General features: G+C 42.1%; 1 protein-coding gene across 1 annotated transcript in view; it reads left to right on the top strand.

Moving 5' to 3' along the window:
- SLC15A5 (solute carrier family 15 member 5) overlaps window positions 1-12367 on the top strand; it is a 29179-nt gene extending 16812 nt beyond the window's left edge. Inside the window, exons 7-9 of the mRNA XM_053978231.1 lie at window positions 2126-2257; window positions 10055-10163; window positions 11891-12367. Coding sequence (XP_053834206.1) covers window positions 2126-2257; window positions 10055-10163; window positions 11891-12035 — 386 coding nt within the window. The 3' untranslated portion in view covers window positions 12036-12367. The remainder of the gene's footprint in view (window positions 1-2125; window positions 2258-10054; window positions 10164-11890) is intronic.
- Window positions 12368-13327: the final 960 nt, after the last annotated feature.

The following is a 13327-nucleotide window of genomic DNA, read 5'->3' as shown; positions in this document are numbered from 1 at the left end:
ATGATCCAAGCTGAAGAGGGAAGTGGTCACACTCTCAAGCAGAGGGAAGAAAGGAGATACCTCATTACTGAAGGGCTTGCTTAGAGATGTTAGCTTTGGCACATTGAACTCTTTATCTTCATTAGGACCCCTCTTAGTGAGGCTGTTCAGCCTGGAAAAGAGAAGGCTTCAAGGTGACTTCATTGTGTCATTTCAGTACTTGACAAGAGCCTACAGGAGAGAGAGGAATTATTTACAAGGGCATGTAGTGACAGGACAAAGGGGAACAGCTTCAGAATTGAGAGTAGGTTTGGATTAGCTGCCAGGAGGAAACTCTTTACTGGGAGGGTGCTGAGGCTCTCCCATCCCTGGCAGTGCTCAAGGCCAGGCTGGGCTCTCAGTAGCCTTGTTTGGTGGAAGGTGTCATTGCCCATAGCAGTGGGGCTGGAGCTGGAGGACCTTTAAAGCCCCTCCCAACCCAAGCTATTCTATAATTCAGTCCCTGACACTTAGAACTGTGTTTATACCATCTATTTCATTATCTTGTTGATAGGAGTTTTGAATAAGCATCTGCTTCAGGTGGCACGAGCATCTCTTAGAATAAAATCTGCCACTAAGGAAGTCTTAAAAACAAAATCCAACAGTGGTATTGCTCTCCTCAACAGTGCTACAGAATTCTCAGTAGCCTTTGGCAGGCTGAATTTGTAACCCCAGCTTGGTTTAAACCAGGAAGCTACAGCTCTGTTAGTTAGAGGATATATTTGGGATGGCTTTGCCCACCAATAAATTGCAATAGTCTCCAGGGGGAAATGCAGCAGCTGTTTAACAGTTCCCAGCAGCACCGTGGGGAAAGGGAGGAGTGGAGCAGGCTATTGAAACAGCAGGGATAATTTAGGTAAATAGGATGCAATTGCCCAGGCTGAATTTGACCAAGATGCATGTTTTGCACCCCTGCTTTTATAAGGGAGGAACAAACAGAAACTTCTAAGTCTTTTAGTGTCTCAAGTTAGCTGTACAATGCTTCAGGCTGTTGCATCTACAGATGGTGACCCAGGCTCACCTGCTTTCTCTTGCCCTCAGGCTTCTGGTTCCTGTTGTGAGTGAGGAAGAAAACACTGTCCGTGGTATTTTTTTTTCTTTCATATGTTTTCAAAGCTCTCATTTGGACATCCAAATTAAAAATGGTGAAAGATGGTGATTGCAAAGTTTCATTTGTATTCAGAGGTGCTTCAGGCAACTCAGGATCCAAATAGGGTCCTCTGCTGGCAAGTTTTTCAAGCTGGAGCTCATTCTAATTCAACAAATAAAGCAGGTGGGGGCACTCCGGGGTTGGGAGAAAAAGTGTGGAGGAGAACTCAAGGAGTGAAATTAGGAAAGAAAAGTTTTTGGTGAGCAGTGAAAATTGCACTAAAAGAACAGCTATCATAAAGTCTTGCTGTTACAGCCAAATTACAGCTGGTGGGATTATTTATAGCCATCCATGCTACAGCAGCATGCTGCAGCTTCCCCTCTCCACCAAAGCTGTTGCTGCTTCTGGTTTAACCTTCTGGCAAGAAAGTGAGAAATGAGGTCTTAAAAATGAGCCAGTGAGCCTGGGGGTTGCACTCCAGGGAACAGGAGCATTGTGCAGCCTTAAGGTAAAGCCAGCTAACTGTCCAAATTAAGGCAGAGCTCTAGATTTTGGGAATATTTACTAGTGGCTGTGCTGCACTGGCTCTGAGATAGAAGGTCCTGCTGTTCTGCAGTTAAATATCACAGCATTGTCTTCGTGCTCACTGGCTGTGGTGGTGTTTCTCTGCTCCTGCTCATGCCTGAGGCTTTAAAAGGTGCAAGCAAACGTCTGGGTGAAAGATCTTCCTGTACTTGTGGAATATGGATAGCTGTGTGGGGGTAGTTTATTACAGATATTCATTGAAGCAGTTTGGATAATGCTTTGTTGCAGGGTACATATTAACATGTTCTAGGGTACATCTGATTGCCCCTCTGCAGCAAGTACATTCTCTGCATAAAATATGGAAATTCACTAATGGAGATTCTTTGAAATTTTTCTGTGTTATCTATGTTCTGCCATAATTTAACTCTTGTTTTGTTTTGTTTTGTTTTTTCTTTTTTTTTAACTTGTAACTGTATCTGCTTCCTTCCTAAGGTTCCTTACTTTCATTCTGGCTTGTGCCCGAAAGAATGAGAGGGATTTCCATGCATTTTTTAGCTCTCTTTAATGGAGCTGGCTGCTTTGTGGGAGCTCTCTTTGTGCAGACAGCCCACGCAGGCACTCAAGGTAAGAGTATGCTCGTGATGGGTGCTCCTGAGCAGTTTTCTAATATTATTGATTTGGAGAATCAGGCAGCAGAATTAAAAGGGATGCCAAAGTTTTATTGATTTGCTCTCACAATTAAGATGGAATTAAGATAGGAAATAGCCTTCCAGCTGTATTCATCCAATTTTAATGAGTCATCTTAGTTTTGATAGTCGGAGTAATTAGAGGATGGCATCTTGCAGGAAGTCCTCTGTACTTCTGTTCTGGGAGACTGAAAATAAATTGGCTAGGAAGCACCTTTTTGTGTTCATGAAGAACTACATTCGTGTTGTTCACACTTACATGGAAGCCTCTGGCCTCGAGAGCAAGATCTGAGCTTTAAAGAATGGGGAACATTCCTTCCTGTCTGTCCCAGTGTGGGACAGGATTGAGGTTTCAGGGCTGAGGGTTTCAAAGCTCTCTGGGGAGCTCACGCTGCTGGAGCCACTGGTTCCTCTGCCTTTGCCCAGCTGTTGGAACAGCCAGATTCTGTGACAGTGCTGTCTCACTGTGGCCTTGCCCTTTTGCAGATGAATGCTGCAATTCCCAGAAATCTTCCTGTTTCAAAAGGAGTTCTGCAGGTCCAGCCTGCTGAGGTGCATTTGGTGGAAGCTCTGAAGTGCAGCTGTTCCTGGGTTGCTGACTTTCAAGCTAAGCCAGGAATGTCTTAAAGTCATTTTTCCTTTGCTGCTGAATCTTTGTTCAATGCAGAAAAGACTTTTTTCACAAGTAAATTTAACAAGTAAAGCACTTGAGTTCTTGACCGAGGGACAGGCATCCCAAGTTTGTTCACAGATTTGAAATAGTCCCACTTGCTGGAGGAATATTTCTGAGTTTCATTGACAAGCTCTGGTGGAGCAGTTGCAGAGAACTGCTCCTTAGAGACCACAACTGCTGGCCCTAATGCATGACACTGCTGCAACTGGTGCAGGATTTTGTAACTGTTTGGGGTTAAAGTTTTGGCTGCTTCTCTCTCCTATGTAAGGAATCATGTAATTTAAAATCAAGCAGAAGTGGGTGTTTTGAAAGTGTGACAAGAAGTTTTTATTCCTACTCGCAAGATCTGAGCAAACAAACGATGCTGTGACACGCAGTCCTGTTTTTAAGTTAAAAATTCAATTAAAATTTTATTACAAGGTATAAAACATCACCTGGAGATGGGTAAAAAACAGGAATGTTTACGAATCAGGCAAAGAACTGTTAAGCTCCAAGCCAGCCAGTGTGGAGAACTGAGCTTCTTGACTATCCCCCGGTGAAAAAGGTTGTTTTTAATTACTGTGAGTTCAGTGGAATATGGGGTAAATTAAACAAACAGTTTAAGACAGACTGTGTTGCTGATGCTTTTTCTGTCCCCCTCCAAAGTATGGAAACTGTTAATTTTTATGAGACTGAAATATTTAGTAGAACTGACATTTTACTGCAGTTTGACTTTGGAAATAATTAAATAATTGCAAAATAATCAGGCATAATGTCAGCACCAAAATATTTTGCCTATGTTGTGTCACTGTTATGAGTATTTCTGTACTCTGTGATAGAGGAAACCAATTTTTGCATTTGATTTGCAATTCAGTAGATTTTTGCCTGGTTTTCTATCAAGGTGGTTAATCCTTTTTTGTAAGTCTTTATGAAATCATGTAATTGATTCACAGAAAGTTCTTTTCTTGCCAGAAATACTGTTTTAACAGAGCTTGTGAGTTTGTATCCTGGCTGAGACCATGAAGGCTGAGCTCTAAATTCTCCACAGGCTGCAGTTACCACATTCGAACCCCTTTTGCTCAGCATTCTAGAGCAAACTGAAAAGTTTCCTGGCTAAAATATTCCTCACTCTTAGGAAGTTGGGTGGCAAACTTCTCAACTTTAGCTTTTCTTTTTTTTTTTTTTTTTTTTCTTTTTCCAAAGCTGTCTTTGTTTAACTTTGTCAGACCTGCTGTTCCTGTAGGCGGAATTGACTGCACCGTTATCCTGAGCAAAAGTCACTCTGGAATTTCCAAGGGAATCAGTGACATTCTGTATTCAGATGCTGCAATAGGAATGACTGCTGCTAAGCAGGACAAGTCCTCTGCAAAACTTGAAAAGCTTTAGGGGAAAATAAAGTGAAAAATGCTTAGTGATTGCTCTGTTGCTCTAGTTAGGAGGGTGTTAGAGATTACTTGCCCTATTAATATGTAAACAACATATTACTGGGCTCTCACTTTTTATTTTTAAAAATAATTAGGATCTCACTGGGTATCTCTTTCTCAGTGTTCCTTGCTTGGATAAGATTAATAATTCCAAATTACCACACAGTTCACAGCTTGCAAGTGATGCTGATGTTCCTGTAAATTCGTTTGTGTTCTAACGTTCCTCTGCTCGTCCCAGGCTGTTGTCCTGCTGACTCCTAAATCAGAGTAGGTTTAGGATCAGACTTTTGGAGGCGGGGATAGAATATAGCAAAACAAAAAATGCATTTTAGGCTCCCTTTTGGTTTTCTCCTAGTTCGGTAGGAAATGTTATACACACAATTTTTACAGTGGACAGCTTCTTACAGAGGACTCTGGTGCTCATTACAATCAGCAAAATTTTTTTTAAATTTATTAAAACCTCGTGGTTGCCTAATGAACCCACTAAAGATGACTGCTGTAGGGAACAAATTTGTGGCCTCTCAAGTCAAATTACAGTCCAATGACATAAATTAAGATATTTTTTGCTCACTTTTTTTTTCCAGATCTGTTTAAAGAGCTTGTAAATATTCAGTATCTGGACAATTTATGAAACTGGGAGTAAAGCAAACCAACCAGAACTCTTTATTTTCTTCCTAAAAAAGAAGGCTCAGCTAATTTACTAATTTATTTCTATTGGAAGAGCAAGTTCTTTCTCTCTTGCTGCAAGACAGGGTAGTGTTGATGCAATGGTTCTGTAAGATTTAACAAGGCTTACTGAGTGACTCCTGGGCTGTGAATGCTTTTGTCTTGTCCCATGATTCTTGTTTCACTAAAACCTGAGCCAAGGCTATTTCTGGTTCTCCCATCTCTAAGCACTGAGACCATGTTTTTCCATGTTCCTGCAGCAAAGTAGATCCTCCACTGTGTGTATTTTGAAGTGTTGGAGCACAGAGGGTGTTGACAAAATTGAAACATTTTTATATCCTATTTTATGCCACTAGTTTAGAATTTTATTTGGGTTTTTATTGGCAGAGTTGATCAGATATCAGTCACAGTCAAAGCTGCATTAATCATTTTTAACGCATCTATGGAGGATGGTGTGAATATGATAAAATAAGGCTTTTTTTAAGAAATCTGACGAGTGCAAACAGATGATGGGTGACAGTGATATTTTCAGTACAAGCTGGGAAACTGCTTTCTTTTGGATCTCTTACCTCTCCTAACATTTTAACGGAAGAAGATGCAAGACAAAACCTGTCCTCTTATGCCAATCATTTCAGAATACATTTCTCTAAAAATATTAATATAAATATGTAAGAAAGAAATAAAAATAAAAAAAAAGGTCAGAGGAAGGAAACTGTCCCAGACACAGTTTTCCTGCTTGTATTTAGAGAATCACTGGTGGGTTTGGGTTTGGGTTTTTTGGTTCTTTTTATCATTTTTGACTTGTGTGATTCTAAATACAAAAGATGATAAAGCTAAAGGATATTTCTTGCAGTCCAGATGGTGGTGGCCACTGGTGCCTACTTAGCTAATAGGGACTAGAGGCAGAGTGAAACTTTAATTTGGATATGATAAAACATGAAATATATGCCCACTAAGTTCATGAAATGAAGGAAGGCAGTACAAACCTTTTTTTTAAATATGAATTAATTTTTTTCTATAATGGTAGCATAGGTTGAAGGATAGCTGCACAAAATGCAGGAATGGTACAGGATAGAGTAACTTCTGGTATGTGACTGTCTTGTTTTTTTCTTCAAGGTTTTCCCCATAATAAAATAGGATAGTGCAAAAAATCAGCCAAAAATCCTGGATGCCTCCCTGTGCAACTTTCCCTTGGGCTCTCTGAGGGTGCCACCAGAGCAGCAGGTGTGTTGTGTGTGCTAATATTTGTCAAAGACTGGCCATTTTCAGGTTCTGTTCAATGGCTGCTGTTGCCAGCAGCTCCTTGCTGTCAGTCACCCCCCAGAAACAGCCCAGGAAAGTTTTTGCCCATGTCCCAATCTCTGCTTCACCTCCACCTCTGCCTGTTTTGGTAGGATCAGTTGTTTCCTCTTGGCATTGTGAATTATTCCTTCTTCTTGGCCTGAGTGATTTTTTGATGCAAAATTGATACAAAAGGACTCCAGAATGTCAGTGAAAGTTTACCAGGTGCTTTATTTCCATGATTGTAGAGCAGACTTGAGGAGCAGACTCTGCCTAGGCTTCATTTTCTAACTTGCTCTAAATTTGCCATACAATACATAACCAATTCACCTCTAACCAGTAGAGAAAGTCTATTTAAAATAATGCACCTAAAGGAAACTTCTGTTTCTTTGTGGTGATTCATGCCACTAAGCATTTCTATTGTTGGACTAAAAATGGAAGTCAGGAGCTTGTTGCAGAAAGTTAATTCCCAGCGAGCAATTATCTGTGTGACAAACCAACCTTGTAATTGCCACTTCTGCTGGCAGTCTCCACAGAAAGGAAGATGCACAGAGCCCAAAGGCAGGATCTTTTGGGGAAAAGTGGAATGTTAGCATGTTGCATGCTGAGGCAAGGGTGGGGAAGTGCTGGACTCTTCAATCACAGCGGTGCCCAGGGTGCCTAATTCCAGCAAAACCAAAAAACTGGCCCAGGGAGCCCCTGATGTTCATGGCTGAGAGTAAAATCCTGAGTATGAGCCCCAAAGGGGGCTTGTGGGAGGTGTTAGTGGGGTCAGGGGTGAGAGCATCTAAAGGGAGTTTTGGTGCCTGAAACATGTGGGTGAAGTTCTAGCACTGATGACTCTTCTCTCAAGAGTTCCTGCAAGCAGAGGAGAGGATTCTCTTTAAAGTGAGTACAAGTAGAAGTAAATGTAGTCCAAGTTTATCCCCTATTTCATGGGGAGAAAAAAATATTAAAAGGAAAAGCAATGAAAGAAAAAAAGAGAAGTAATTTTTTTTTTTTTTTGGCTGTAAGTAGGAAAGGGTTATATTAATTTTTGCTGCCTCCACTGATGAAAATGTGTACTGGAAGGATTATAGTCTGGATATCCTTAGGACTGCTGCCATCCTTGTTCCTCTGTAGAGGAAGGGACAGCAAGCCTTGCTGTCCCTCTCTGAGAGGAAAAGAAAGCCTTGATCCCACCTCTTGCTGTGGACAGAGCAGGAGACTAGAGAGAGGTTGTGTGCTCTATGGCAGCTGCAGCCTCACCATATCCTGCCTGATTTTGCCCCTGCCTGTGCTGTTGGTCATTTGGATTTCCCCAAGGCTCTCTGTCATTATCCTGGCCTCACTGTTTAAACACTGGCAACTCCTAAGAGGAGCAGGGAGGAGACAGAGCAAGGGTCCCTGAGCCAGGCCATGGTGAAGTGGGAGTGGAATCCAGACCTGCTGGCCAGGATGCTGTCCTGCCCTGCCCTCAACCAGCCCCAGTTTCAGTGCTTTTCTCTGGTGCCTGTATCAGTGAGAAGACAGAGAATGATGGAAATGGAAATCTGAAACTCAGAAGCTGCACAATTGTTTTTATTAAATTTTTAAGTATGTGTTTTCTGTTCAGGTCCCACTGGCAATGCCATTCCATGAGGAAGCTCCTGCTGCTCCTGTAGCTAGCCCAGCCAAGGTGAATAACCCAGCAGACAGTGTGAACTCTGCTTTGACAAGCTGCAGTGCAGACCCCCATGCATGATTTCTCTTTCATCACATCCACATGCTCTGTCTCTGCCTTCTATCAGCCCCTGGGGGATGCAAAATGAAAAACCACCTGATTGTGAATGATGACAGTAAAAGTTTATAAGCTCCTAAAATGAAGTTACAGCACCTAGGAGCTCAGTCAACTTCCAGTGTTAGATGACAGGTTTTTAAAGCTGGCTCTGAGGTAACGCTGCAGAAGGGAGGGAGCAGGCAGAGGTGTGCTGCTGCTGCTCTGTGATGAGCAAAAAGGTAACATGGCATGGAGACAACTGTGCAGGAGCTTGGGGAAACTGATGGCACTTGTTCTCTGTCAGTCCCTGGAGAACTGAAGGCAACAGCTCTGAAAAGAAATGTGTTTATAACTCTAAGATGTGAAGGGAAGAGAAAAATGTAAATATATCAATGTGTGTTTGGCAGGGTGTAATCCTTTGACTGGTGTCTCTCCTGTGATGTGGAACTGCTCTTTGTCTCTAATTAGAAAATATTAACAATCTAAGGATGACAATCAATGTGCAAAAGTGGCATTAGTGGCCAAAAGATCTGCTAAGGCCACCGGGTTTTTGCAATATAGCTGTGGTGAGAGGGCTGCTTTCCCTCCTTTCCCCATGAGCTCTTGCAAGGGGTGGATAGCCACACTGTTTAGAGGGGCAGGATTTGATACCAGGCTTTCATGCAGGGCAAAGGGGGACTTTGGGCACACTGATGCAGGTGTAGTTCAGATCAGGGGCATGCTTTTAATCTAGATCTCCCAATAATCTCTGATTTGCATCACAGAATGATCTTGGAGCATGAAAGCAATTGGATTATTTTTAGAGGGAACTAAACAACAAAAAAACAAGCTCATGTCTGACATGTTCCAGCTGTTAATGGAACTGCTCTGAGATGTGAGCTCCCCTGAGCTGTGCAGAGTGTGGCCAGCACATTCTCAGCACCAGCACTTTCACACTCTGCATTTCTTCATTAACTGCTAATGAAGACAGTCTTTGCCTTCCTCCAAGGCAATAAATATCCTGTATTCCCAAACAATGTACATGGTCATTACAGCACTGTACAGGTCTCTGATATTCTGTAACTTCAGTTTCTGCTGGAACTTTTTTTTTTCACCTTGATTTGATGGTTTTGCTGTAGTGGATTATGGCACTTCAGGTACTGACTGCCCTCCATTGCAGACTGACTGGGGCTGGCTTTGCTTTTAACCATTTTGATCTCCACAGTTATTTGCCACCTGAGCTTGTTTGCAGACTGGTTGCAGTGGACAACACTGAAAGCAATACAGCCACAAACTGGAGTGCACAGGAATGCACGGGCAGGGAAGCCTCTGTGTGCAGAGGCTGTGTGTAGGTGTGAAAGGAGGGCCAAAATGGCCCAACACTGTTCCAAAAGCTGAAAAAGGTCTGATTTGTGTAAATAAACACTGAATGAAAGAAAAGAACACTTTACAGGCTCATGGGTGAAGGCAGCTGTAAAGAAAGGCAAAGTGTCAGGGGGTGTCTTGGCAATGGAGCACCGTCCAAGGCACTGAGTGAATGCTTCTCATATTTTCAGTTTTAATTTTTATTCTTTTCATTAAAAAGAGACTATGAAAAGCATGAGAGATTTCAAGTAAGGATTTCTACAGCCCACCTTAATTCTAGCTCATCCTAAAATTTTCACAGCTGGCTTGGATTTAGCTGTGTGCAGAGGATGTTGCAGGTGGAAGATGGTCCAGTCATTACAGCAGTGGCTGTGCAGGACTGGGTTTTCCAGGACACTTCAGGTTTATTAGGGAAGCTCTTTAGTTCCTCTAGATCTCTCCTGCCTGTCTGCAAAGCAAGAGTAGGCTCAAAACCCCCCCATGGATGCTGTGAGAATGAAAATAGCTACAGGGGGGTCAGAGCACCTGTAGGGGTTGTGTCTCACACCGAGTTCTCCTGGTGCTTTCCACACCAGCCACGCCTCGTGCTGCAAGGCAAACTAATTCTGCTGCAAACATCTGCTTCACCAGGCTCCTGGTTCCCACACTTGCTGCATGAAGGTAAATTGGAGAGATTCTTCTTCTTCTTGGCCTCCTTAATGATGGTGAACACCCTGGGGTTCTGGGCCGTCGCACACAGGTACGTGGCAGAAAATGCAAACTTGGTGTTTCGTTGGTAGGTGCAGGTAGAAATTATAAAATCTGTAGGCTAGTGTGTAATAAAGAATTGGTAGTGATAGATCACGTGTGGAGAGGTAAAAAAAAACCCTAAAACAATCTGATGTAAAACCTTAAATAGTTAAAGGGTCTTATTAATACAAAAAGCCCTAAAGAAAGAAGACCATCATGTTCTTTCTAGAAGGGTGTTAATTTTTTTTTTTTTGGCAGGGAGTTCAGATGGGAAGACAAATCTATACTGGCCGTGGAACTGACCTCCACTGGCCTTGGCTTGGTACCCATTCAGAGAAAGCAGTGCTGCTCTCCCAGGGAGCTCACACCTTTTAGTGTGGGCACAGGGCTGGTGAGAAAGCTGCTGGTGTGCAGCAGTTCCAACAGAACCACCCCAAACACTTTCTGGTACTCTGCTGGGCGTGGGAGGAAAGAACTTCCTGCTGGAGACAAGAGAATTGCTCAGCCCCCTCACAGGCAGCATCTTCATGCCTGGGTTCAATCCCTGTGTTTTGCCTGTGAAATGCAAGGGACGTTTAATCCCAGGTGGTTTTTCTGTTGTCAGCACTGTAAATAAATAAATGTTCTGTTGTCAGCATTATAAAGTCAGGGAGAGGGAGGGCAGCAGGCTGTGCCACCACGGTGGAGGGGTCATGTGAACCTGGCTCTTGCTTTGGGAGGCAGCTCTGGGAATGCTGCAGGAGCCCTGATGGAGCAGGGATGTGAGGATGGGAGCGACAGAAAACCTCCAAGGGCAGTGCACTTCTACAGCTCTTGACAAAAAAATGTTGGGTTTTTTTTTTATTGCATATAGCACCAGCTTTGCAGTTGGTTACCAACCCACCAAAGTTGAATCTTGTTGATGATTCCAATGTGATTCTCTTCTTTTAAATGTGAGCTGAGCCACAGCTAAAAACATTTCTCCTGAGTGTACTTTGTACTCCTTAGATGGGATTTTATTCTACTGTAAATTGAAATTTTCATTTGTGGTATTTACTGCTGAAGACTAAGAGGTTTTGGTTGTCAAAATGTTAACATAAAATTGGTTTAAACTAAAAAAAAAAAAAAAAATCCACCGCAGCTTAACATTTTTATGAAGAAATCTGTTGACCTCCAATTTTCCTAAAAATAGAAAACTAAATGTTTAAAAAAAATTATTTCAAATCAGCATTTCACTTCAGAATCAAAGTACCTCATTTTTCAATAATACAAGTTTTGACTTTCTAGAAAGATGTGTTTCTGAAATCAATTGTAATTGTTTCTTTTTTTGATGAATAAGAATTCTCTGAGCAGGGAGTCCTCTGAGTGAGGACTATTCAGATAAACACTGGTTAGGCAGAGGGGGAAAACAGACTTTAAAACTTGGAATAAGAACAAATACACTAAAATGTCTCTGTGGGAAAAAGCATGATAATTTTTTTTTTTTTTAAGGACACAGTACAGGTATTGTTAACATCTGCACCCAGTTTGGTACTTCTCATCCTGAAGTTCTGAAATGCATATTTGCATTTTCCTAGAGCCTTTCAGAACTTCAGGATGAGAAGTGCATATTTGCATTTTCCTATTGTTTTGGCTGCCTTGAAGTCCAGGACTTGGAAGGCACTGTAACTTAAAAAGAATTGTGTATAAACAGTGGGTGAAGCTAATGCCTTAAAGGATGATTATTTTGTTATTCTCCTTCTGTATCATCTCCCCCAGATACAACGATCTGCGTGAGGATTGCACCAATGAGTTCAGAGGAAGTCTTCCTGGAGAAAAACTTTTGAAGCATGGAAAAGCCATCAAGCATTATAATGCTGTCCTGGAAAGTTCTCCCCTTTTGTCTCCTGTGGAGAAAACCTGATAGGATTTCACCCTGATAAAATTTCAACCCTAAATTTTAGGTTTTTTTTTTTTTAATCCACCAGCTCTCTAAGGATAAATTACCCAGCACACTTAAGTGGAGCCATGTCCTGGTATTTATGAATTATCTGGTGAATAATAATGTCATTTAGAAGTTAACAACATAGCATTCTTCATAGGGTTTGGCCTCGAAGGAGGCTGCACTGTCATAATTCACCTGGAGGCCAAGGAGAGCTCACTGCTTGCCACAATTGATGGAGAGAGGCTTTTAATCTTTATGTGGAAATAGGTATCCACGTATATTTGTATTTAGGAGTGGTCAAAAATTAATAAACATGCAGGCATTTGTTTAGCAAATTGTTTTGTGACAGTATAATTTACAAGTGATTTTGAAATCTGGTATTGAGTGGTTGGTGTTTGCAGTGGTGGGAGTCTTGTGTGCTGCTCTTGCTGTTTAGTTTCCCTGTCCGTGAAATGGACACAAGTGTTCTTTGCAAGTTGCTTTGAGATCTACCAAAAATAAAACTAGAAACCAGATACCAGCCATAAGGTGTGCCAGGAAACACTGATGCTGGGGCATCCGGTCTCACTGGGCAGCAGCACTGTGAGGTCTGCCATTCCTGAAGGATGATAGGAAGAAAATTGCTGATAGGAGAATGGGACACTGGAATATATTAGCACCAGGGCTGCTAACTGCAGCCCAGCTGAAGGGAATTAGGAAAAGAAGATTGGGAAAGGGTAGATGCAGCTGGAGATGCAGGGAAATGATTATTAGTAGAATGCTTTCCAGTTTAAAGATCTGTTAAAGGCTCCCAAAATTGGCTGATTTTGTTGTTGTGAGAGATGATAATCTAACCCTTAAGGTTTCTATTTAAAAGTCATAGAACTAAAAAGAGTCATGAGAGAAGTGGGGTCTTAACGTGATAAGGAAACATCTCAACCCCCAAAAAACTGAAGGAGCACTTTGATATCAAGATGTTCATAATGGAAGGGGCAGTGGAGTCAGAATGCTTGCTAGATGTGAGGAATGCTCTGCCACAGGAGAAGCTACATGAAAAGGATGGAATTCACCAAAGTTACACAGTTTGTGAGCTGAAACTGTGCAGGAGCTGGCAAAGCAAATCTCTTCTGCACTATTAACCACACTTAATGCTGTAAATTTAGGGGTGGGCATTGTGGGAGTGGGAGAATAATGTAGTGAATATACCCCTTCCCAGCAATTTCTCCAGAAGGGGCTGCAGGAGCTGGGGCTGTGAGAGGAGAGGCAGCAAAAGGCTGAAGGATCTCTACTCT

This window comes from Vidua macroura, chromosome 5, assembly GCF_024509145.1.
Source record: "Vidua macroura isolate BioBank_ID:100142 chromosome 5, ASM2450914v1, whole genome shotgun sequence".
NCBI lineage: Eukaryota > Metazoa > Chordata > Aves > Passeriformes > Viduidae > Vidua > Vidua macroura.
Note: the sequence above shows the minus strand (reverse complement) of the source record. Positions and strands in the feature narration are given on the sequence as shown.